General features: G+C 31.0%; 2 protein-coding genes across 2 annotated transcripts; both read right to left on the bottom strand.

The window, feature by feature from the left end:
* Nucleotides 1–12209: 12209 nt before the first annotated feature.
* Nucleotides 12210–14353, bottom strand: LOC120082415 (Protein phosphatase 2C family protein). Its single transcript, XM_039037575.2, has 4 exons — nucleotides 13563–14353; nucleotides 13064–13408; nucleotides 12689–12868; nucleotides 12210–12591 (listed from the first exon to the last, which is right to left on the bottom strand). Exons 1-4 carry the CDS (start codon nucleotides 14052–14054, stop codon nucleotides 12430–12432), a joined length of 1179 nt encoding a protein of 392 aa, XP_038893503.1. The 5' UTR covers nucleotides 14055–14353; the 3' UTR covers nucleotides 12210–12429.
* A 4397-nt stretch (nucleotides 14354–18750) lies between these two features.
* Nucleotides 18751–25138, bottom strand: LOC120083834 (protein PMR5-like). Its single transcript, XM_039039724.2, has 5 exons — nucleotides 24529–25138; nucleotides 24243–24414; nucleotides 23926–24104; nucleotides 23471–23629; nucleotides 18751–19248 (listed from the first exon to the last, which is right to left on the bottom strand). Exons 1-5 carry the CDS (start codon nucleotides 24849–24851, stop codon nucleotides 18906–18908), a joined length of 1176 nt encoding a protein of 391 aa, XP_038895652.1. The 5' UTR covers nucleotides 24852–25138; the 3' UTR covers nucleotides 18751–18905.
* Nucleotides 25139–26125: the final 987 nt, after the last annotated feature.

Genomic DNA, 26125 nt, shown 5'->3' on the forward strand with positions numbered 1-26125 from the left:
CTCCCAACCATTATCACTTCAAAGGATAGCGATTTTTATGTTAAACTGGGTTTCTACAGTAGTATAGAACAGTTGGAAAACCGATGAGACTTCAGACTTATCAATGAGAAGAAAAACCCAAGTTAGTTTAGTGTGGTCATCAATGAAGGTTACAAACCAGCGTTTTCCAGTGGCAGTAGTTGAAGGATCTCATTTACAGAGAACCTTAAGCGGAAGCGGATGGTGCAAATCCCATTTCGATTGAAACAAACATTCACAGTAAACAGTATAGATTATGCATAAAACATGAACTACAATATGCTTTTGAACTAGAAAAAGGGTTAAAGAGGTTATACCTTTGAAGAACTCTTCTTCGTGTTAATCCCTCGAACTTGCACGAACAATTCGAACAGCAACTGAACTCCTCGAACAACAACCAAACTTGAATCAAAGGAAGAGGACATTACCACTTGGTGACCTTAGTATTCTCGGTGTGAGAACTCAGGAGTGGTGGGCTCTGGCTATTTTGGTTAAGAGGGAGTTTATGGTTTGGAGAAGGAAGTCGATTAAGGAAGTAACTCACTATCGCATAGGAAAAACTTCAATTGTTTAGTGAATCAAGTCTATCGCTTAGACTCTCTAAGTTGATTGTGTAGTCTTTCAATCGTGTAACACTTGTTATTGGAATAATAAAATTATATTTCATTTATTCCATTTGTCATAATAAACTGCTTAACCTCCCACTAAAGTGGTTTGAGAGAAAAAGAGGATAATTATCAAATAATTAATACATAAATATGATAACTAACTTATCATATTATATTTATAACCTATAGTTTTAATTTTGGATCATATACAATATAAACCATAGCTCTTTTTCTCTATTTTATGGCATTTAATATAGATTATATTTATATTAAATTTAACAACTATTTGAATCTCATTCAAATATTTATTTCTCCAATGAAAAAAAATGTATAAATACATTATATCAATTATATCATATATAATTGAATCAATTTAATTATATCATACATAATTAAATTTCCTCTTATTTATTTGAACATTTCAAATTAACCCAAAAACTTATTCTCAACTAAATCCTTTGAGCTACCAAAGGAACCTTATGGACATGTAGCTTGAAGCTCCAATGGTACGTGAATAATTAATTAAACTTCTTAATTACAACCATCCGCTAACTATCGGGTCCACTAAAAACCGACAATTGTACTATTCACACTACAGATATATTTATGTGTCCATTGGATATAACCAATAAAAAATGCGATGACCCTTCACTTACAGCTGGGCCAAATTACCGTTTTTCTCCTGTAGTTACATATAACTTCTTAAGTACCACTGATCCCTCTAATGAACAATCGATCATAATCCCACTATGACTAAACCCCTCTCGGGCTAGGAGAGGGTGTGGCACCACATTGTTCAAGACTCGGAATCAATCCTTAAGGGAGCAATTTATCTACTTACCCTTGCTTCGGGGAAGGAGTAAATTCCATCTTGTGTAGTTGAGTTTTCAGCTCCCCAATTAGACGAATTCCCAAAATGGTAGGCTTGTTGAGTCGGCGATCTGGCTACTCTCACCTATACAAATCAAAAGACCACCCTCGTAGGCAGGAGTTCACAACTCACTCAGGATTAAGGTCATATTATCTATGGTCATCCTAGTGAAATGAAAGTCTCTATTAAGAACGACGTTATATAATGAGACTAAACATTTCGTGGTCTGGTCTTATACAAATTTCTTTGTATAGAATATCCCCGCTCGCATGTCTAATACATGAATGATCAGGATCATATCATTTGTGGCACTTTACAACATTTGTAACATCTAAAAAGTGGGACATACTCGTAGTGTCACCAGGATAAGTTACCCAGCCATATCCATATACTACAGATCATTTAGGTTATCACTTAAACATGATTCACCTGTATGTCTCCACATACATGTTTAAGTTACAATGATAACCTTGGATGTTAGTTTATTGGTTTATGGTTAATGCAACTAAAATATCATATATTTCATAGATAGTGAATAAAATATTAAATATTATTAATCACAGAAATGTTTGTTCATACAAGGTTTACAAACTATAGAACCCTACGAGATTTAGGGCATCAACCCTAACAACAGTAATAGGTGAAGAACCCCAAACATCGCTATGGAAGAAGGTGAATGGCTTAGAAGGCTTATAAGGCTGAGGTTTCAGTGAGACACGAAGTTGTTTGGCCCAAATACATACATCACAAGTCAAGTTAAAGAGATTAATATTGTGAAACAGATGGGAAAAATAAATATTTCATATAATGAAAACTAGGATGTTCGAGACGATATTGCCATAACATGTAATCAGTTTTAGAAGTAGAAAAACATGATAAGTAAACTAGTCTTATCATATATCCTAGAAGAAGCATTTTCAATAAGAAAATGGAGCCCCCTATCATGCCGGTTAGTGCCAATCGTCGTCCCCAAGTTCAGGTCCTGAAAAACAACAGCATCAGGTGAGAAAGTAACTCGACAATTTAAATCTCATGTAATCTTGCTAACATATAATAGATTATAAAAAATTTTAGGAACATGGAGCACATCTTGTTGAATTAAACCCTCAAAGGGGGAAAGACGACCTTTCCTAGCCACATGAGCAAAAGATCCATCATCAATTCTGATTCTCTAATTCCGAGCACTTGGATAGTAAGAAATAAACTAGTCGAAAGAACCAGTTAAGTGATATGTAGCCCCTGAATCTGGAATTCACGGCTTGCTACCAGTTATACTAACAAGGGCAAATGATTGAAGTGTACCTGATTGGGCAATCGCGCTCACACCCATTGCACTAGAGCTATTCTAACTAGTTTCTTGACTCTAAGGTTGAGGACCTCCGTTTGCTAATTCACTTGTCAGTGCTCGTATAGAACCTGACTGATGTCATTTACCATTAGATGGACGACCATGCAGCTTCCCACACTAGTATTTGTTGTTCCATGGCTTCTTGCAGTGTTCACATACTGGAGTCGGCTTTCCATTCTATTTGTCATTGACAAGCCTTAACATCTTAAACACAACAGAATCAGTTGGTGACATCAACGTATTATTCATAGCATTGGACCTATCTTCCTCGAGGTGGATTTCAGAGCAAACTTCCATCAGGGATGGTATTGGACGATGTCCCAGTATCCGACTTCTTACAGCGTCAAACTTAGAATTCAACTCCGCAAGGAAATCATAGACCCAGTTGGCTTCCTCAAACTCATAATATAAGACTCCCCCACAAGAACAATTCCAGACCATCTCTCGACATAAGTCCATCTCTTGCCAGAGAAGAGATAACTTGTTGAAGTAAGCCGTAACGTCCATCATTTCCTATTTGCATTTATAAACCTGTTTGCGTAAAGTATAGAGCTGGGAAGCATTCTGTCGTTTGAAGTACAACTTCTGGACAACCTCCAAAATATCTCGCGCAGTGGTAGCATACAGTAGGGGTTTTCCGATCTGAGACTCCATACTACCTATTAGGATATACCGAAGTAAAGAATCCTCTCCTTTCCATATAGTTCTTCAGGGTCACCCGATCTCGGTTCCAGTATTTCACCATTAGGTATCCAAATTTATGACGACCCTCGAGGGCCATTTTAATGGATTGAGACCATGAAAAATAGTTATGACCATTTAATTTCTCTCATACAATAAAGCCTGCAGAATTTCCCATTGTCCTAGAAAAAAAAATTGTTATAGATAAAATAAGGAAAGGCGTTACCGAATTTCCAAAGTAAATAGGTGGATTTGAAGGGAGGTATGACTGGACATTTGAGGTCATTCCAAGTGCTTCTCTGAGAGCAGTTATCTATTGCTGGACATACTCGTTTTACTGTTTAATCTGAAGTTGCAATTGAGTAAATTGATCTTGGATTGTATTGCCTTGACCTCGATAGTGAGATGATGACTCCCAAATTTTGAATCCACCAATCCTAGGAGATGACTGACCTAGACTACTGTTCAAATCAGGTTGGAACGGAGGGCTGCTGTTGGTCGGCGCTAGGTGGCAGCCGTGGATTGGATCTACTCCAGTAGGGTCGGAGGTACGAGTTGCATCGACTGGAATAGAGAATCTTGGCTGGGTCCAACTCACTAGAATGGTTGCGCCGACTGGAGGTCGTCAATCGAAGTGTTGCACAGGTTTCATCTCCCCGTCAGCTGGAGGCACGAGTTGAATCACGCCGATTTGTGAGATCGGGCTGGTCTGTGTCCGCATGGCTTGGATCACGCCGATCGGCTGCGTGGGCTACTGTGCGTTGATCCGTGAGGTTGCGTTGGTCTGCAACTTCTATGTGGCTTGGATCGCACTGATCGGTGGCGGGCCATGAGTTTCTTATCTGGTTGGCTATTGTCCGACCGGCTGGTCACTTCGGTGGAGATGTGGGAAAGCTGTCTGAAAATACCATTTTATGGCATTCTGCACGGTAATGGTTATATCTGTGCCATTGTTGTCAACTACTGGCAATTGTGATTCTCGTGTTGGGTTTTCCTCAATGGTGACCAGGGTTTCGTCTCTATACTTTGATACCATGATGAAAAAGGAGGAGTAAAGAGAGAAAAAGGACACACACAGAATTATGTGGAAAATCCTAGTACATGAAGAAAAAACCACGATATAAAGTTTTCTTATTAGAATTGATATACTAGATACACAGAGGCTATATGTATAAATAGAAAAGTAGGAAACCCTAGAGTTTAGTAAAAAGACATAAATGTCCCTAGGGTTTAGACCCTACTTTCAACACATATACTAAATTGTTACATATTGAATTATTACTAGATTAAATAATTATAAATTGAAAACATATAGATTAAACTGTTACTTTCACAAAAGTTCAAAAGACTAAAAGTGTTACTTGTTGATATCAAATTTTACATTGGAGTTTGTCAGGTTTTATCAGTTTGGAACTTAAACTTTCAATTTCATCAATTTTGACTCAAAACTAGCTTATATTAAATGTTGTCATTTTAATCTTAAATTTTAAAAAGGTGTTGCAATTTTAACCCTTGAATAAGTTCTTGTTTCAAGTATCATTAATAAAGTTTGTTCTCTAATAATAATAATAATATTTTAAAAAAAAAGTGACATTTTTAGCCGTAAATACAATAATTCACAATCAAATGGCAAAGGTTTGAAAATAATTACCATCACTATTCACTCCACACTTAAAAAATAATAGTAATAACACGATCATAATAAAACAAGATTACGGAGACTTGCAATGTTGAAGGATGCTTTTTTTAAATTCATAATTATATCACCCAATAATGTTACAACATCAATTGCAACGAACCCTTGTTCATAATTAGCCATGGGTTTTCCAAATTTCCTTCTATTTTTGTTTTCAATTTTCCACAAATAGTTCCATCATTACCCATGAAACTATATGATTTGATTTTTGAATCCAACGCTCACATTTCTTTTCAATTGATTTAGTCTTGATTGGTCCAACTCACTCATGACAAGTCAAACTTATATATAGTATGTAATTTTGTTTATTCTAAAATTATTGAAGTGTAAACATTCTAAAAGCTTTTTCATTCATATTATTATGAAGATATATTGAACTTTTATTATCTTCCATAACCTATAATAACCTTTTTTTTTTTTTTTTTAATTGATGAGGCATAGGACAAATTCACTTCAACCAAAATCGATGCCGAACCAACATTTCATTATTTGTATTTATAACCACATTCATAAGAATTTCAAGAACTTGTACCTCTATGTGAAGCACGAAGAAGATCTCAGTATAATCTTAAATGATAAAATAGGACATAATCGGACTGATTAAGAGCTAAAAGACCTTATATAAAACAGTTGACATTTAGCAAAAAAGAATATTATTAATATATATATATATATAAGAAAAAGAAAAAGCAAAAAAAGCGGGATGTCGGATAAGGCGGGTTGATGTCGTCAGATATCAAGACAAAGATTTAAAGGGCAGCCGACAAGTCGAGGTGCATGACTAACACGCGCTCTTCTAAACAATGACCAAACCAAATCGGAAGTTTATTTATTTTGTTCCATTAATTGGAAAAGATGTGTTTGTCTTCAAACAAATCAACAATCTCCTAGGTTCTTGCTTTTTTTCTTATTTTTTTCTATTGGATGGGCAACATGTTTTAGATATTTTATGTGTGTGAAAGAATCCTTTGTTAAAGAGGATTTAAATTAGCTAATGAAAGAACATTAGGCATATAATGTGATGTGATCTATAATGTCTTTGTTTTTTTACGCAAAGAGGATCGGTTTTGGCTAAAAACATCCCTTGCTCATGGGTCCTCCTTATAATATTTAATAGAGAGTCAAGATGTTCACTTTATAGATATAGAGAATGTTTCATTAGTAGAAATTTTAGGTCAGGAGTCTTAAATCATCAATTGACCCAAAATCTTAAGTTGGTGGGTGAAAATAGATTTAATTGTATATATCTAACAAAGTGGATAATTGAACAAGAATCGCTTTCAAACAAATATCACACTATACTTTTTTAGTAGAATATCTTATGTTGAACCAGATGAGCTAGCTCTCTTACAAAAAGATGATAAGAAGCCAGAACCTCTTAGGACTAAGAGGCCTACCTTGATCATCCTAAACCCCTACTATTTTACTTACAAAACATATAGAGATGCACCACATGATACTTTAGGGAGTAAGCATGGGTTTTTATTATATAATAATACATCAACATGTTAATAGAGCATCTTTATATATTTTACATTAATCCCAATTTGGTCAAAGGTTTTAATTGGGTATGGCAAGAAATTTAATTTATTTTAAGCTGAAATGATCTTCTAAAATAAAACCCTAAAAACAATGATCATTTCATATCAACATTATTAAATATTACGTATCATAAACTCTCTCATGCAAGTATGATCATAATGAAAATATAGAAAAAGAGAGAGAGAAATTGGGAAATTATGATGGATCTAAGAAGGCGTGGGAGAGAGGAAGAAGGTGTGGTAGCCAACAACTGAGACCAAAATGCTGATTTTAGGTCAAATCCTTGTCTTAAAAATAACATCCTAACATCATACAAAAATATTCCATATGCTGGAATTATATTCATATTCATTATATTAAAAAAATTAATAAAATTTGATATACATTACTTTATTCTTTTATAAAATGCCTTTTATCATACTTGAATTATGATGGGAATCAATTCAAAAGATAAGCACAAGGGAGCTGAGTGAGCTCTCATTTTGGCCGACAATAACAACTTATGACATATGACCCATGTTTTTTTGTTCATGTTTTTTGTTGGGTTTACATGCAAGTTGACATAATCTCTTTTGTGTAGCTTTAATTTCATCCATTCGAATATAGTCTAGTAAATAAGGTAATAATCATTTGATAGAAGAAAATATATCTCACCTTCACATGACAACAATGGTAAATTTAGGAAAGAATGTAATCTGCAATATGAAAAGATCTCACACCAATGTAGTAACTTTGATACATAAGTTAGATTGTATGACTCTGTAATAAGTTGAGAGTTTGAGTATCAGAATGGACTTTCAGCCCTTAGAGCTATCATGATGTATTTATAGATGTAGTTACCTATGACCTTTTCTTTTAGAACTTAAAGTTGTATTGTGCTTATCCTTTGTCTTAATGGACTAGGGTCAGTCTCGGCCGAACATCTTCTTTTAACTATATTTTGGGTCTACAATGATCCCTTGGGCGGGACCATCCATGAGGCATGTCCCATTATAGGTAATTGGTGAGGCTCAACCATGACCTTGACCAAGGTCAAGCGCACTGGCTTGGGCTAAGCCTACTCTTTTTCTAGGCCAATTTTGGTCCTAAGTTGTCACTTTCGACCCGAATTATGCTACCTTCTTGACTTTGTTGTTTCTATTCTTGTTAGATGTCGATTATACCATTTGGTCCAAAATCACCTACAACAATTACTACTTCAATAAAATCCATGGTTTAATCTCTCATTCAACACATCTATATCATCTAGAAAAATTATTTAATGAGTTAGTTACAACGTGGGGTTTGAAAGGACTAACTTAGTATATACTACTAAAAAATTTATTCTATCGTAATAATAGAAACTTTTTGTGACTATATTTTTAATAACTATTAAATGTAGGTTCAAAAATTCATATACCCCTTAATAATTAACTTTTTTATATAAATTCAAAATATTTTGTAGTTTCACTCTCATAGATCTGGTGGTGAAAAAAATCGTCAGTCGTATGTATTGTGAAAATCTCTTTAAATAATTTCTTGTTTAGTGAACTAATAATAATAACAACTGCAACGACGATAATAATAATAATAATAAAGCTTCATCATCATTCTCCACCATCACCATCTAATAACTGTCACTCTTATGCTATTATTCCTCTATTTTTCCACTTAATTATTCACCCAAAAGTTACTACATGATGGGTACTGAAATTAAAGTATTTTTCACCAACTTTATAACGTATTGATAAAAGAAGAAAAAGCAAAACTACTACATAACACTCTTATGAACTATTAAATTTGTTATGCTTTTAAATGTCACATCATATGACATATACATATGTTATCAAACTCAATAAGGAGGTGTAGCTTTATTTATTTTAGAACTATATTTTGTTAGATTAAAAGTGCAAATTAAAAATAATGCATTGGCTATAAAGTTTATTAACCATACTTTGCAAAAAAAATAAAAATAAATAAATAATAGTGACTTAAGGATTTTGAGTTCAAATTTCCTATGGTCATTTTTTAAAATTATGTAGTGTAAGTCATGTGTTCAAGTTTGGTGAGTAAAGACACAAATTTTGTCCATTTTTATGTGCTTAACAACCTAGCAAACTAATGCACATATATGGACATGGAATGTTCCAATAATAATGTTAATATTTAATATAACAACAAAGACTGAATAGAGAATAATAAAATACACTCGTAGTTAATAGTCTGAGTTTAACATGTTTATTTGGTCTCTAAAATTTTAGAACCTAGACATTTTAATTTTAAAGTATGGTGGAGATGGTTGTTCTGGTTTGAAATGATCTTTAAACTGTCAGTTGACTAATTGAATAATGATTCGATGGTTAAAGTTACTCAATGATGTATTATTAAATTGTCAAATATATTAATTTACTTAATACTATTTTTTTTTTTTTTGTTGGTGAATGGCTTATTCTACCTTAGATTTGGATCGAGAGGAGAATACAAAATCGAGGTCTAAATCCAAGAGCAAATAGAGAGAAGGTCGTTGCAATGCTACGAAAGAGGAAAGGACATCAATGTCGCTTAATGATGTGGGGCACTAAGGCCTATGCTGAACAACATCGCGATACTGTCGATTTTTTTATATAATTTTTTTTTATTTTATATAAAAAAAATCAACAGTATGCACCAACGTTAGAAGAGAGTAATAGAGGTTGATAATGAAAAGTTCTAGTACCCCTTCCACTAATTAATTGCAAAGGAATTTGGTTTAGTAGCTAGGAGGGTGAAAGGGTTGAAGCTCGAGAGAGGATACTTAAACCATAGACTTTTTAGATTTATGTTATTCAACTAAAGTTTAATCTTTTGAATCCATCAACTTATCGAATGAAGTTAGATGTTATTAGTTGAAATTATCTCAATTGATAGTTTGCTTCCTTATTTTTAGTTCAAAAAATTGGCCAAATTTTCTTGATAGTTAAAAGAGTTAATTACTTGATCTCTAGAGAACGATACTTGGTTTTGGGTTGTTTTAAACTATATTACAATTTGCATGTGTTAAATTTTTGGCATCGTTGTTAGTGATCGATGTCTTTGATTTTTTTTACTCACTATCAACTATATTTACACTATGTTACTAATAGTATTTAAAATTATCGTAATTGTAATAAGTTTACGTTTATGTATCATTGGACATCTCTTAATAATCAACAATAGTTAAAGTGAATATAATTTAGCGATAATTGTCAAGTATTCATTCTCTTATTATCAGATGTTCAAATTCTAAACTACGTTTATTGTACTAAAAAATAAATTCAAACAACAATATAACCTAAACGCGAAATAGAAAACGAGTTATAAAGGACTTTTCATCAATTCCTTTTCGTGGAATAAAAAAAAAAAAAGGAAAAAATTAATGAACTAGTAAACAAAAAAACCTTAAACATGATTCAACCGGCTAAAATATTGTATCATCAATTTAAAAATTATAAATTCTAATATATTCTCCAACATGTTAGAATGAAAAATCTAAAACTAAATTTGACAAAAGAAAAAACAAAATTAAATATAATGAAGCTCTTAGAAGTATAGACCAAACTAGAAAATTAATTTTAAAAAATTCAAGTTTTTTTTTTCTTTAAATAGTGTGAAATAGTGAAAGTATAAAACACGCATTATTTAATAAAATTTAGTGGAATTGAAGTATTCAAGAACGTGTTGACTCAAAATCAGCAAATTTCAAAACATAAAATCCTTTGAAAAATTAAAGAAAAAAAAATTGTGTTCCCACTTCTCATGCTTGGAAATTTCATTTTGGATTCTCATTCTTTACCTTAGTTTTTTTTCCTTTCCTTTTATTTAATGTGAAAATGATAAAATAATAATAATAATAATAATAATTCCACTTGGATAGCTTGACTTTAATACAAATCCATTCATGAAACTACTTCTAAACATTTTCTTCTTCCATTTTTATTCATGAAATTTCTTCTAGAACAAGCCAATTTAAACTTTTGAATAGTGATTTTATATATTTTTAACCATGAACTTCTATTAGTTGTGAAATTAATAGCTAATAGAAGTGTGGTGGATCGGGTTGGATTTGGTTGAAGGATTTTTTAGACCTAATATAATTGTTCGTATTGTTAATTTCTTCAATCCAATAACTCTTATTAAAAAAAATGAACTCAACCCAATTCAACCATAAAACATTGGGTTGGATTGTTCGGATTAATCGAACTATTTATTTAAATTTTTGTTCTAAAAATAAGTAAAATGTTAATATGTTAAAATTTGATTGAATTATTTTCATAAATTGAATTAAGATTAGCAACACAATTTCAATTTATATAATAAATTTTTTTTCTTGTTAAAAAACTAATTTTAGGAGTTGTTAGAGAATAGATTATCCAAAAAAATTAAAACTTAAGTAAATATATGTATATATATTGCATCATAAGTAAAAAAAAAAATATACATTTTAAAGTTAATAATAAGTTCAGGTTGATTCGGGTTAGTTTGGGATATTTTAAGTGAACCCATGAACCAACCTAACCCACAAAATTTTCATTTATTTGAATCTAATCCAACTCAAGCCGCATGGATTGGATTGATCGATATTTTTTCAAATCATCAGGTTTTTTTAAAAAAATTTCTTTTTCTTTTTTTTTTTTTTTTGAAAAAGCACTGTTTACCATCATTCATTATTTTAAAAGATTCAACAGCTCTCCAAACTAATCCCATATTAAGTTAGATTTTATAGACTGATTTACGCGTTTTTTATATCTATACTAAGTCCTCTATTTTCTATCTAAATTTGATCTATTTAGTTGAAATAACACTATACCATTTATCCTCCTACTTGTGTTTTTTGTTAAATATCACAGAAATTCAACAGAAAGGTCTAAATTTGGAGACTAATTTTTGTTGTTCTGTTGGATGAAATAACATTTTGATTGCCTTTGATATTTTCTCTGCTGGATAGAGCTTTCTATATCTCCAAACTGTTAAAAATGTGTTGCAACAATTTAACTAAATAGTTTTGGACACTGATTTCACATACAACATCCCGAACAAAACCTAATTATCTTAACTAACACACTCTTAATTAACCATACAAATCTTTATAACGTTTTTCTTAACAACAATATTTATGTAGAAATTTGGTGTTTCTTTTAATACTTAGTTATATGGTAGTGATTTTAAAAGGTACGTACAAATTTTCCTCGAAAGAGAAAAAAAAAAAAAAAAAGTTTAACAACAATATTTATGTAGAAATTTGGTGTTTCTTTTAATACTTAGTTATATGGTAGTGATTTTAAAAGGTAAGTACAAATTTTCCTCGAAAGAGAAAAAAAAAAAGAAGTGAAATTGATCCGAGTATAGCTCACTAGATAAGACACTAATACTAACATCCTCCAATGTTGGATGGTTTCAATGATTGAACTCGGAAAATTGGACTTTTAAGGGGTAGAAAATGAGAGGATATGAAGAGAAAATGTATATTATTAAAATTTGGAGTCATAAATACAAAAGAATATGATCAGATCAGTCAATTACACTCATAAAACCCTAATTAGATTTGAAGGCTAATCAGAGAGACAAATTTCCCCCTCCCTTCAGCCCTATTTCTCATTCAATTATGGGGTTAGTCCAATTTGCAGCCAGCAGTAGTATCCTCTCTAAATATTACACTAAATTAATAAAATTAGATAAAGTTAGCCAATTGAATCAGTACTACACTAATGTCATCAACTGAACCTCTTGAAAGAGACAGCTCCACAAGCTTTTTACAGGCCATCAATGGCTCTGCCTTCTCAATACCTACACACAATGGATGTACTATGTCCACTGCTTCTTGATTGCTCACCTGAAAACCACAAGAAAAACAAAATGGTTCAGTACAAATTGTCTTCAATGGAGGAGGTTTTGTGATTAGTGATCACACTAGGGTTTGAATCGCTTACCATTTCCCATAATCCGTCTGAGGCTAAGATCAAGAACTCGTGTCGAGGCTCAATCCGAATTGCCCTCGTCTCCGGTTCGGCTATCACCCATTGTTTCAGGTGAGCATCCCCAATTCCTCTTGTTACAGCCAGAGATCCCTGGACTCTCCAAATGCCATTGCACAAATCAACATATCCACCCTGCAGAAAGCCAAAAAACAATACCAAATTCAGTTTTGACATCATCACTCCATCAACATTGAACAAAGGCTCAATTGTTAATGAATAAATGTGTAACGACCCGAATTTTCTAAAGCAAATTAAACTGGAAATTAACTATATCAGAAAATACGGGGCGTTACAGAATGAATCATCATCTACCAATTCAATTCTTACCGTGGACTCGATCCTGTGTCTTTCGTCTTCCCGGGATGGGCGGTGGTCGGAGGTGATGGCCTCGGCAACACCTTGGCTGCTGAGAACAGCGCGACAGTCACCAGCGTTGGAGATAACAAGGTTGCCTTTCTTGATCAGGGCTGTCACACAACATGAACCACCACGTTGATCCTCCTTGAGGAAATCAGAATCAGTGGTGAGGTAGCCATGTTTAATGGCTTGTTCAAAATCAATTTCATTATCGGCCATTCTTTCGATTTCATTCATAACGTTCTTCTCCAAGTTATTTGCTGCAAATTCTGCAGCCTTTGCACCTCCATGTCCATCGAATACACCAAAGAACGCCTGAAAATTCAATAACAATAACACAAAATTGAGTCCCATTTGTTCTAATACTTGGAAAATCCACCCCTAAAATTAATACCCAGATGCTAAAATCTTAAAACTCAAACAAAATTTAAAAAAAAAAAAAAAAAAAAAAATCTACAACAATTTTTACCTCTTTAGAATTTCCACGTAGATCAACAGCGGCAGAATACCGATCTTCCATAGCAATTCTCCTCCTCCCTCTCTTACAATACACGGAATACCCATCTCTTTCAGCCTCCACCACCTCCCTGAACGACGACGGCGACGGCATCACCGGAGCCGCAAAACTCAACGGCGTCAACGGAATATCCAACCTAGCGGGTCTCTTCCTCTTCAAAATCGCGCTCGACGACGCCGACGAAGGAGAAGAAGTGGAAGCCACCGCCACCGCTGCCGCCGCAGCCGAAAGCCCAGAAGGGGGCTTGGGAAACCTAATCCGAAAAGGGGAAGAAGGCGAAGAAGGCGAAGAAGAACAAGATGACGAAGCCTGGGACGATTTCAAATGGGCTAAAGTGAGCGTCAATGCCTCCGGCGCCGGAGAAATAATGGACGTCTTGTTACAGAACATAGACGATGAAGGGGAAAATCCCGGCGAATTCGAAACCGCAACGGAGACAGACATATTCAAAGCTTCTAAAGAAAAACCCAGATTCAAAAACACAAAGAAATCAAAACCCAGATACGAATTTTTCTTGAATTAAGGATTGAGATGGAAATTTGAGGGATTTAAATTTAGGGTTACGGAAAAATTGGAAGAGAAAAAGGGTAATATAAAGGGAGATTGAGTCAGCGCGTGTTCTTTTTTAATTCCGTGTTAATAGCGGGGGGTGGGGACAGTTGGATTTGGATTATTCTTAACGTATTTTGACTAATATTCCTTTACATTGATTGAAATACCTAAATTACCCTTCTTTGCTTTTGCTTTGTGACTTGAGTCAAACGTTATAATAGTGAGTCGGCAGCCAAATAAAAATAATAAAGGGTGCAATTCTCCATTTATTATGGAAGGAAATTAAGAAGGAAAATAAAGAAACATGTTACATATGATAATGTTAATGTATTTTGTTCTTTTTCAAAGTAGGATGATAAAGACCAAATACTCTTCTACACCTTAAACATTAAGTTATGTAGTGAATTGAATGTCTTGTATAGGCCAACTTAAATATATTCTAGAGGTTGAGAATCTATTGTCATGAATTGTGAATATTCGATAAAAGAAATAGAAAATGAACTTTGAAAGTTAAGGAATTTTAGTGGAGAAATTGTTAAAAGATGCTATCACAATGTGGTGGACAATTCTGTATCCATATATTTGGGAAAAAATCGTATAAAAGTGTTTCAAATTTATATCTTGTAGTTGTATCTTTTTTATTTAGTTCAATGTGTACGGATAGGGATTTTGAAACTTTGACCATTTGATCGTTGGTATATGCCTCTTACGATGTATTTGTGGTTGATTTTTAGGAGGTCGAGATGATTTTAAAAGAATCTTTACCCTATTTTGTGTTTGGAAAAACAAATTTTGATTAATCCATTAAAATCAATTTTACAAACCAAGTTCATTTCACTCACTTTTAAAATCAGTTTCATACCAGATTTTAGATTTTTTGTAAAATCAAAATTTTCTTCTTAATAAATTTTCATTTTTCATTTTTATCCTTCAAAATTAAGATTTATATTATATATGTAGTATCTTTCCCACATAACCATCATTTTTCATACAACACAACTATTATTTTTTAACATATTAATTTTTTAAAAAGAAAATTAAAGTTTCTTCCCCTTAATACTTAAAGCATAACATTTTAAATAATTATTTATATATTCTAATCTTTTTTTTTTTTTTTAAATTACCAATTGTAATAGTAGGTTTATTTGGATACTATAAATTATTAAAAATATATATATATTTAATAAGAAAAAATCTTATAAATAGAAAAATCCAAAAAATATTAACACTTTATACTAAAAAGTTAGTTTCAAACATAATTTATACTTTTGAAACTTTTTGCTAAGTGTAAATATTTTGAAATATTTTTTTATACTTAAAAAGTCCCTAATAATAATAATAGGTTTATTTAATAGTTATATCTAAAAAAAGACAATGATATACTAAACATTAAAACTAATTTTTTCAGATCTAAAACTAATATATTCCAAACACTAAGTTGCTTCATACTACAATTGATTTTTCTAAAAGCAAAGTTGTCAGCAATTATTTTAAAAGCTACAATAATTCCAAATTAAGCCTAAACCAATTGAGATATGTTCATGTTGGCTTAGTTTTTTTTTGTTATTATTAGAAAGCACATATATATATTCAAATTTATATTATAACATTGTCATGGTCTCATTGTATAATTTTCTTCATTTATGAGGTTCAATATTACTCCAAATGTCTCCATAATCCATGGTGCGATATTTTTCAAATTAAGCACAAACATTTATGGTTTTTCTTTTAGTTTCATCCCAAAGACTTCATACCATTAGAAATAGTTATTCTCACTTACATGTCATGAATCAGCTTCTTCATATTTAGTCAATGTCAAAACACACATCAACAAAGGAGTTTGTTATCAATTACACATCCCACAATATTCAAGTATTCAAGAGTGTTGACCATGAATTATTGTTTAAAAAGAAAAGAAAAGAAAAAGATAGCAACACAATTGTCATGATGATCTAATAGAATAGGATCAATTTTCTTTTTGTTAATCTATAGACAAGATTGGAATAAGAGAGCCGAAATTAGGGGTAGAAATAGAATAAGAATTAGAGAAAGGAGGGCAATGAGGTAATTGTAAGAAAGAAAGAAGTCAAAAGTCATAAACATAGAGTTAAATTTCCAAAGTGGGATTCTCAAATTCAATCATCCTTTTGACTGAAAAGAAGAAAATAGACTGAATGCAGCAAAATGACAGCTGTCTCCTGGGTGGGACCCACAGATCAGAGTTTGGGATAGTACTGCGAAGTTACCGTTATAATGCAGGGATTGTTTTATAATATAACAATTTTAACAATTAAAAATATTTTTTGTATGTGTTTTTTTTTTTTTTTTTTATATATTTTTTTCTTAAGGCGACCGTTGGGGATGACGTCATGTATCAACGTCTCTGTCACATGCAACGCTGCATTTTTTATTTTTTAAAAGTAAAATTAAAATTTGATCTTCTTCTTCTCCGTGTTGAATCTGTTGATTCGGAAATTCGGAAGAATACTTATAAGTTACAACTCATATTTAAAATACATAAATCTAATAGCTCAGCGATAATACTTCACATTTAGACCAAATTTATCAATTTATAATGAAAATTAATATATTTGTAATGAAATTTCATTTATGAATAAATCGTAATATACCTGAATCATAACATAATTGAATTTTTTTAATTGTATTTATTTAGAATTATGAATATGACACATTTTCTATCGTTACTGTTATTGTTTGACCCTAATGATAATTGTTAACAGCAAAAGTAAAGGTAACAATAAACACATATTCATAATTTTCATAATTTTCAATGAATAGCATTGTACATTTGGATGATATTTAATAAATATTTGAGTACCACATGTCAAGCACTTGTAGGAGGATGCAATAACAGAAATAAAATGGAAAATACAATATAAAAATAACATAAAGATTCTACAAATAATTAGGAAATAAAAAGGAAAAATATACAACTATCAATAGTAACAATATGTAATAATAAGGGTAAATGTAGTAGATTCTACGTCATTTTCAACCACAATTAGATTGAAGACGGACCTCACAATTTTTTATAAATACGAAACACATATAAACAACAACAAATATAATCAATTGAGATTCATTTTTCAGATTACTAGGGATAAATTATGTTTCAGCTACATAAACATGACTTCTTATTGTATTAAAATTACGGTATGTATTTATATTAAGTTTTTAAAAATTATTAGTCAATTCAAGTATACTTTAGTAAATAAAACATTATTTACTTGATGATTTTCTCCAGGTCATAACGGTTGAACTCAAAAAATAAAATTTAAAAATTATGTTAAGACTAATAGGATTCAAGTCTTTCCAGCTAACTTTTCCATACTAAAATTTAGGTCAAATTCAAGAAGTTATAATTATCTTAATTACTAAGGTCCCGCCTTTATGACCATTTAGTTTTTTTGTTTTTGTTTTAAAAAATTAAGTCTATAGACTCTACTTCAACATCCAAATTTATTCATTTCTCATCTATTTTTTATCAATGGTTTAAAAAAAATTGAAAACTAAAAAAAAAAAAAGTAGGTTTTAAAAATTTGTTTTTATTAATGGTTTAAAAAATCAAGCCAAAATTTGAAGGCTAAGAAAAGTAGCTTTTAAATTTTTAATTTTAGAATTTAACTAAGAATTCGACCATAGAATGAGATACAAATCATTATAAGAAACAAGAAGAAAATAGGATAAATTTTAAAAAACTAAAAACAAAAAATGAAATGGTTACCAAACGACACCTAAAATATATTTCGAATATTGGTTTATTAGACGAGGTCCAAATTGCATTTGTTTCCTTTAACAATAATGCTATAAATTTATTTTAATGATTTGATAATTCATTGTTTGTCAAATAGCTTAGAAGTAGATACCAAAAGCTGGAAAAACAAAGATTAGAAGTATTTTCTATGAAAAAATAGCATATTTCAATTAACATAAAATTTTGTCCTACTAACCTTAAGGTCAGACGTCTATTTCTCCCGTCTCTAAATATCATAAAAAATAAATATGTAATCTTGTCAAATGTTTTGGTTCAAACACTTTATTTGTAATCAACCAACTAAAAATAACAAATGGTCCCTGATCTTTTTTAACTTTAAAAATTTTAATATTACCTTTAATGCATATATATATATAAGGAAAAAAAAATCTTCATAAGGTTTTTCAGTACCTTAATTAAGTGTTTATGTTAAAAAAAAAAAATGTTAAATTTGGTTAGCATGCTAGGACATGTTACTTTGAAAGATAGAATTTATCAATTAGACTTTTAAATTTCCATGAGCCAATAAATTTAGACCACTTATTATCCAAATGTGAATCTTAAAATGCTGATTTTACAAAATTGACAATTTGAATAAATACATGAGAGATTTTCCAAAGAAATGTTATCTAAGATTCTAAATTGATTCATTTATAAAAGTTTGAGAGTTTAACAAATATAAGTATAAGTTTCACACGACGTTTTCTCAAACGGAATATAATGAAGAGTGTAGGAGATATGAATTGATATTTTTAGTAACTTGTCGATTGTAAAATTCAATATAAAACACTTATCTAAAAGAACATAAAACTATTTATCCAAATGAGTGTCCCTAAATTTCCATTGGTTTCTCTCAGCTAACAATAAATCATCAGTTACTTTACAAATTACATTATAGTGGAAGAAAGATTATAGATTAATTTGAATATATCCCTGAATTCTTGCATTAGAACAATAAGTATCTAGAGCTAAAAGAACAAGGCAGTATAAAGTAATTGATTCCAGGTATCAGGTACGCCAGGAAGACACCAATGGCTACAATCAGCTGATCTATCTGGGTTAGCCTTTTGTTGAGGGCTCAAATCACCACTATAAATGGAAGGGTGTCCATCCTTTCTTAGCTCAGACAACATTGTGATGTCTAACAAGTATACTGCCTTCCTCATGTCCCTTATCACTTCATCCACAACCCTCATCTGAATAGGGTATCCTCCCGGGTATGTCGTCCCCCCCATCGGTGCCGTTTCGCCATAGCAATTCTTCATTGATGTCATTGTCGTCAACGATGTCCCCATGTTCCATTCTGATGGACTATTTCATATATCATCCACAAACATGAACAACATTTTTATTATGAAATGAGGAGATTTGAACTTTTGACTAAAGGGTGAAGCGAGGAGATTTGAACTTTTGATTAGGGGTGTTCAGTGTTTCATTTGGTCCCCCAAACTGAACCAAACAAAAAATTTAAATATATATATATATATATACCAAACCGAACTAACGAATCGTTTGTTTGGTCTGAACTGAACCAAACCTTAAATATTTGGTTTGGTTCGATTTTATTTATAATATATATAAATGGTTTGGTTCGTTTGGGTTCGGTTTTCAAATCTACAAAAGTGACCAACATTTTAGCTATGAAGTGAGAAGATTCAAACTTCTATGTCAATTTCCATGTAATTTTAAATTAAAGTGCACTGCGCTCCATTAAAAATCGAATTTTTGGTTTGATTTGGTTTAGTTGGTTTTAGTATTCACTCCTATCTCTAATCTCTTGATGGAGGGTATACATTTTTATTAAAAATAAAACACAACAGCTAAACCTAAGATGATTTTATATGCCAAATTCAGGGAACAAGACATGATGTTGGAAAGATTCTTAGTTTTCAATGTTTTTTTAAGAAGTTTTATTAAACAAATTGAAAATATCTTCAGATCATATCATTTTGAATTAAGGAAAGAGATAAGCCAACAGGTAGGGCCATGAAGCTTCAAGGAAGCATCATTTACAATTTCTTTTTTCCCTTTTAAATTGAACACATCCAGCTTGAAATTATCATACAATAATTTTTTTCTTTTATTTGTACATCAAAATTATCAGGAGCAATTTTTAATGTTGTACTATATATAGAGAAAATTAATAAATATCCATTTTATTAAATGATCTGTCCCACTCCCACCGACATATTTGGAATCCGTTAAATTGTGTAAGATATTTTCCCACATAGGAATAACACTAAATGAGTTAATTAACTTTTCAGAAAACATATTATGATTAGACTATCAAGTTAAGAGCTAAACTATTAGATTTATGTCTATTTAAGTCTTTTTCGTAACCATTTGATTTTTTTTTTTTTTTTTTTTTGGAAATTAAGTCTATAGATAGAGATACTATTTCCACTTCCAAAATTTTTCCTTTGTTATTTATTTTTTACCAATAATTTAAAAAACCAAGCTAAATTTTGAAACTAAAAAAAGTACCTTTTAAAAACTTGTTTTTGTTTTTTAAATTTAATTAAGAATTCAACCATTATACTTAAGAAAAATACAAATTATCGTAAGAAATGTGGAGGAAATAGATTTAATTTTCAAAACCAAAAACAAAAAACAAAATCCTTACCAAACGGATCCTTAATTTTTAAATTTTGAAAAGTATATAATAGATTCCTAAACTTTCAATTTTATGTCTAATAAGTACATGACTTTAATTTTGTGTCTATAAGGTCATTAACCAATTCTATATATTTTTAATATTCACCTACCTACTAAATACTAGAAAAAAAAAATTAAGTCTTATTAAACATAAAATTCAAAAGATCCCTTTTCATTTTTCATTTTCTTTTTCTTTTTTTTTCCAACATAAGCATAGTTGTAAAGTTAAGGCATGTGTTCTCAATGAATAGGCCAAAAGTTTCAATTTCTCCCCCTCTATGTTAAATTCAAAATAATAATAATAAAAATATGGATAAGTTACTCTTATCCCAAAAAAAAAAAAAGAAAAATAGAAACAAGTTGCTTTGTAAAAGTATTGATTATGTTAGAGAAGTAAACACACAATTGAAAGTTAATAATCTATTACAAAGATTACTACGAAACACAAAGTTGAAAGTTTAAAAATCTATTAAACGTTTTTAAAATTCAAGAACTTTTTAAATGACTAATCTTATAATCGAATTAATTTTGTATGTTTTTTTAGTAGAATAGTCGCAAGATGAGGGATCGAACCTCTGACAATATAAAAATGAGTGCATGTTAACTATCGCTGAGCTAAGCTCACTTCAACGAAAGATTAAATTGGTAGACCAACTTAAGCAGAGTATACTAGGGTTTGATTTGAGTAAAAAAAAAATGAGAAAATAGAGTAGATTTTTAGAAGAGAAAATAAGTAAGGTGAAAAACGGCGTTTGCCCAATTTGTGAATTTGAACATAATTCAATGAATAAGACATCAATTACCATTCCAAAAATCAATAGTTGAACTTAATTATAGCAAATCCAATTTCTCCATCTCAGGTCCTTGTACAATTACTAATGCTAGAGCATTTTAAGATATTTAATTAAACTATGAGGACCGCGATAAAACACAAATCGATGGCTTATTTGGATTGACTATTGAAACAAAAAAAAATTAATCACTTTAAATTAAATTCCTTTTGATAAAAACTATTTAAAATACACTTTAAAAGTGTTTCAAAAACTATTTTGAGTGGTTGTCAAATACTTTAATTTTTTTCAAAATAATTTGTTTTTAAAATTAAACTTGTAGAAGGTTAAACTAAACACACTTCGAATTATAAGTTTGGTACTAAACTTTAAAAAAATGGTATTCCATGTACTTTAAAATGGTTTTGAAATTGTAAATAAATCTAAGATTAAAAGAAAAAAAAAAGTAGTATTCTAAAACAAATTTCCGTTTTTTCAAAAATAATTTTTCTAATTTTCATTTTTCCCTCTTTTGACACATACCCCCTTTTAATAAGTTTCATTCTCTAACTTTTTTTTCTCTCTCTAAAACATTCTCTTGAAGAGAGAGAGGGGAAAAAAGCTCTATTTTCTCTCTAAAATTAAAAGTTCAAAGGCTGGTTTGAAATCCAATTTGAATTCTTTCAAATTAATCAAAAGGGATTCAACAAATATTCGTTTGGTTTTATTTCTTAAAACAATTTTTGGGTTGAGTGATTAAATAGTAGAAGTTCTGAAAATAGTATTGTTATATATATATGTAGTATGCCATGTCAATTAATTTATGTAAAATTCAATTATGTAGTTTATGTAGAAACTAGAATATAATTTATATCACATGATATTGTAAAATAAAAAATTATAAAAAATTAATAACTTAAATTAGTTAATAATAGTTGAGTTTCAACCTAATATCCATCCATAACTATAATTATTTTTATGATTTATAGATTATTAAAATTATTTAAAAATACAAAATTATGAAATACAACCATATTTTCATTGAATCCCTTATTTTCAAATTTCTATTTTATATCACTAACCAAACGTGCCTTTAAGAACTTATCCGAAACTTTTGAAAGTACGTAGACCAGACATATAATTTAAACTTGGTAGGGAATTAACCATGTGGTTCAAATCAAAACTAAAAAGGCTAAAATGATAATTTAACCTAAAAAAAAATATCTAAAATGCCTATTGTGAGACCTGAAGGAATAGCCAAAAGGCAAGAGCCCAAGGCCCCAAATGGGCATGGAAAAAAGAATTTTTGGTGCTTGGAGCCATTGGTAGACCAAGCCAACATTCAATAATGGACCTAATTTTTAAACAATAAAGAGAATAGTTTTTCAGATTTTGGGTCTAGTTTTTATCAAGTTTGAATTTTCTTAAAGTATTATATTTTTAGCGTTAAACGTTAAATTTGGTTTCAATTTAGTTTCTAAATTTCAAAATGTTACAATTTATCTTTGAGATTTTGAAGTTTCGTTTCAATTTGGTCTATAGATTTTTTAAATGCTATACTTTCAAGTTTTTAACCTCCAGTTTTCATTAAATATTTACTTCAGTATTTGGTGCTAATGTCTATTAATTAATTTAAGTAATTATGAAGTGAAATTTTAAAATTAGTTTTAGTGGTAAGAAAAAAGAAGTGAAAGTTAATTAATTATAATTCTTTTAATATTTTAAATTAATTAATATACATTAACAGACGGAAAATGAGCAAAAAATCGGAATTAGAAGTGTAAATTTTTAAACCTATGGACCAAATGAAAACAAAACTCAAATCCTAGTAGTAAAATTATAAACATTTTGAAACCTAAAAACTAAATTGAAATCAAATTGAAAACGGACGAACTAAAAGTGTAACTTTTTGAAACATGGAGACAAAATAGAAATCAAATCCAAAATCTAAGAAACAAAAAAAAAAATTATTGTTTCCTAATTTTTATTATTACAGTGATACATACTCCTTTTATTCGAACACATTATTAGATATTATATTATTTTATTTGGTAGATCTATACTTTTTATGAGAAATAATGAACAGAGATGAAAATTTGTTCACTTACTTGTAATGTGTGGGGGAGATAGCTTGGAAGAAAACCCTTGTTCTAGTGACATCAATGTTCTTATCAACCCAATCAGCCCATGTTCTTAGACCCTTTTCCATTGCACCCAACCGATCCATGTCCTGATAATATGATCCTCCTGATTCCATGTAATCCCACCTAAAACAAACACAATCCACACCCTTCATCACATCAATGGCTAAACTAAAATAAATTATTCTAAAATTTGTCATTTATTTAAAAAATATCCCTATTCTTTTCAAAGTTTCGATACATTTCGTAAACATGAAGTAGAAATCCATTAAAATGTTGAACGAACATTGAAACAATATGAAACATCCGTTGCAGCCTTAACATAGAGTCGTATGCTAAGTTTTGAAAGAATATGAATATTTTTGAAAAATTAGGCCACATTAATCATCTTCTTCATCAAGATTTCAAGTTTCATAACAAACCCTTGTAGAGAGCCTGTGTGGCTCCACCAATGTCCGGTATTGAAGGAAATCACATCAGCTCCAACCCAAGCATTTCCATTCATTGATATCTCCTCCAGCTTTAAAACTCTCTTCCCGTTCTCTATATTTATGTCCACAAGATATGGGGCTTTGTAATAGGACACAGTTAACTCATATTCCTGCAAAAAGTTACTTAATCTATCAACTTTAACATCATTTTTATATCAACAGATTCTGAAATCTAATCCTAGATTGTCAAAACCCACCACAGATCTATGATTTAAAACAAAATCTGAAGGTTTAAAGTGGCAACTCACAATGAATCTGAAGGTTGAAAGAGGTTCTCCTCTAATCATTTGAGTGGGAGTTTGGGGAGCAGATGATAAGATCAAGCAAATCAATGACTCCCATTGGTTTCTCCCCAATGAATCACCAACAAACATTACAGTTCTTCCTCTCATTCTCATCAAAAACTCAGCCCCATCGAACCTTTAATGGAAAACGCTACAGCAAGATTCATCAAAATGTAAATGACAAAGAAAAAACATAAACAAAAACCCCATCAAAAAGAAATTTCATAAAGAGGGGTTTTCGATTCCTGACCTTGGGAGCTCACAATCAAGCGGCTGCCAACGGTATTTGAGGTAATTAGAATCGGGTCGGCCGTAGACTTGGCAGTTGAACTGAGGATCGATGAAAGGGCAGTTTGATGATTGGTAGAGTGGATATGAATCGTCTCGAACCCAAGTTCCGGCGAACAGGGCACAGCTGCTTTGGTTAGCTTGAAGCATTGGCCGCCGATTGTGGTGGTCGTTGTTGCGGTAATGGTGCTTCAAACTGATAATCAAAGCAGAGGAAGCTAAATGGGTATGAAGCAAAATGAAGAACAATGTTGCCAAACAAGGCCAAAAACTGAAAAACCCCATTGAAGAGTGAAAGAGAGAGAGAGGGGTTTTGTTGTGGTTTGGGAGAAGGAAAATGGGGAATGGGGTAAATGGGTGGGGATGAAATCAAGCCATTGAAGAGATAATGATAATGGGAGCCAGTTGGGAAATGGGTTTGGAATTTGAATGGGGCAAAATTGTAGTTAAGTTGTGGAATTGGGGAATTGCTTGGCTTTTGGTGAAAAGGGAAGGAAACAAGTAATTGAAAGGCACATGTTCTTTGCTTTGTTGAACACACTCAGCCTCTCGGCTTTGTTATTCTCTCCCCCTCTCTCTCTCTCTCTTTTAACACAAAGATTAATGAATCCTGCTACTACACATTAATTTGTGAGCTAATGTTTATAAAATGAAAATAAAATACCCATGATCATGTGTTTTGAAAATATCTCTCTCGCTATACTTTTTAAAGGTGTTTGGGATAATGAGTAAAGTTGTTAACTCTAAGAAATTATAAAATTTGGAGAGTTGTGAACCACTAGGATTCGCAGTGTAAGAAGTTTGATATTTTTTAGTAGTGGAACCTACGAACTTCTTTGGTCTCACTTCCCAATTTTCTACTCTCTAATGCTTATCCCAAACACCTTCATGAGGTAATGAGTGGAATTGTGAACTCCGAAAAGTTATGAAGTCTGTGGAGTTGTGAATTCCTAGGACCTGTAATATAAGAAGTTGATAAGATATAAAATTTATGTTTTTTATTCGTGGACTCACGAGCCCCTTTGACCAAACAAGGAGTTAAGTTTACAACTCCATACTTCTTAACTCTTTGACTCAAACACACCCTTAAAAGTTACAATTTTTTTTTTTTTTTACTTTTCGCATAAATACTTCAAAACCTCTTGCATTTATTAGAATGTTGAACGAACATTGGCATTTGAAATGTTGGGTGATTGCAATCTTATCCCAATTTTTATTTTATTTTTTCAACAAATAAATTTCTACTCTAAATATAATTTTGAAACGTTTATGGAAGGCCAAGAGCAAATAGAAAATAGGACTTGTTTTTTTTTTTAATTTTTAAACAAATAGCATAGTTTAGATGTATTTTTAATAATTTAGTCTAATAGTAAAGAAAGACGATGTATTTCCTATATTTGTTTCATGAAAAAGAAAAAATGACAAATTCTAAAGTTGATGTACTAAACTAAACATTATTTTTTAAATCAAAATAGAATGAAAGTAAAAGTTGATGGGCTAAATAATCTTTTCTTTGGTTCAATCCTAAATGGGATTTTTTTTTCTAACAGATGAGATTT

The sequence above is a fragment of the Benincasa hispida genome, chromosome 8, assembly GCF_027475165.1.
Source record: "Benincasa hispida cultivar pf3 chromosome 8, pf3_genome.v1.1, whole genome shotgun sequence".
Taxonomy (NCBI): Eukaryota; Viridiplantae; Streptophyta; class Magnoliopsida; order Cucurbitales; family Cucurbitaceae; genus Benincasa; species Benincasa hispida.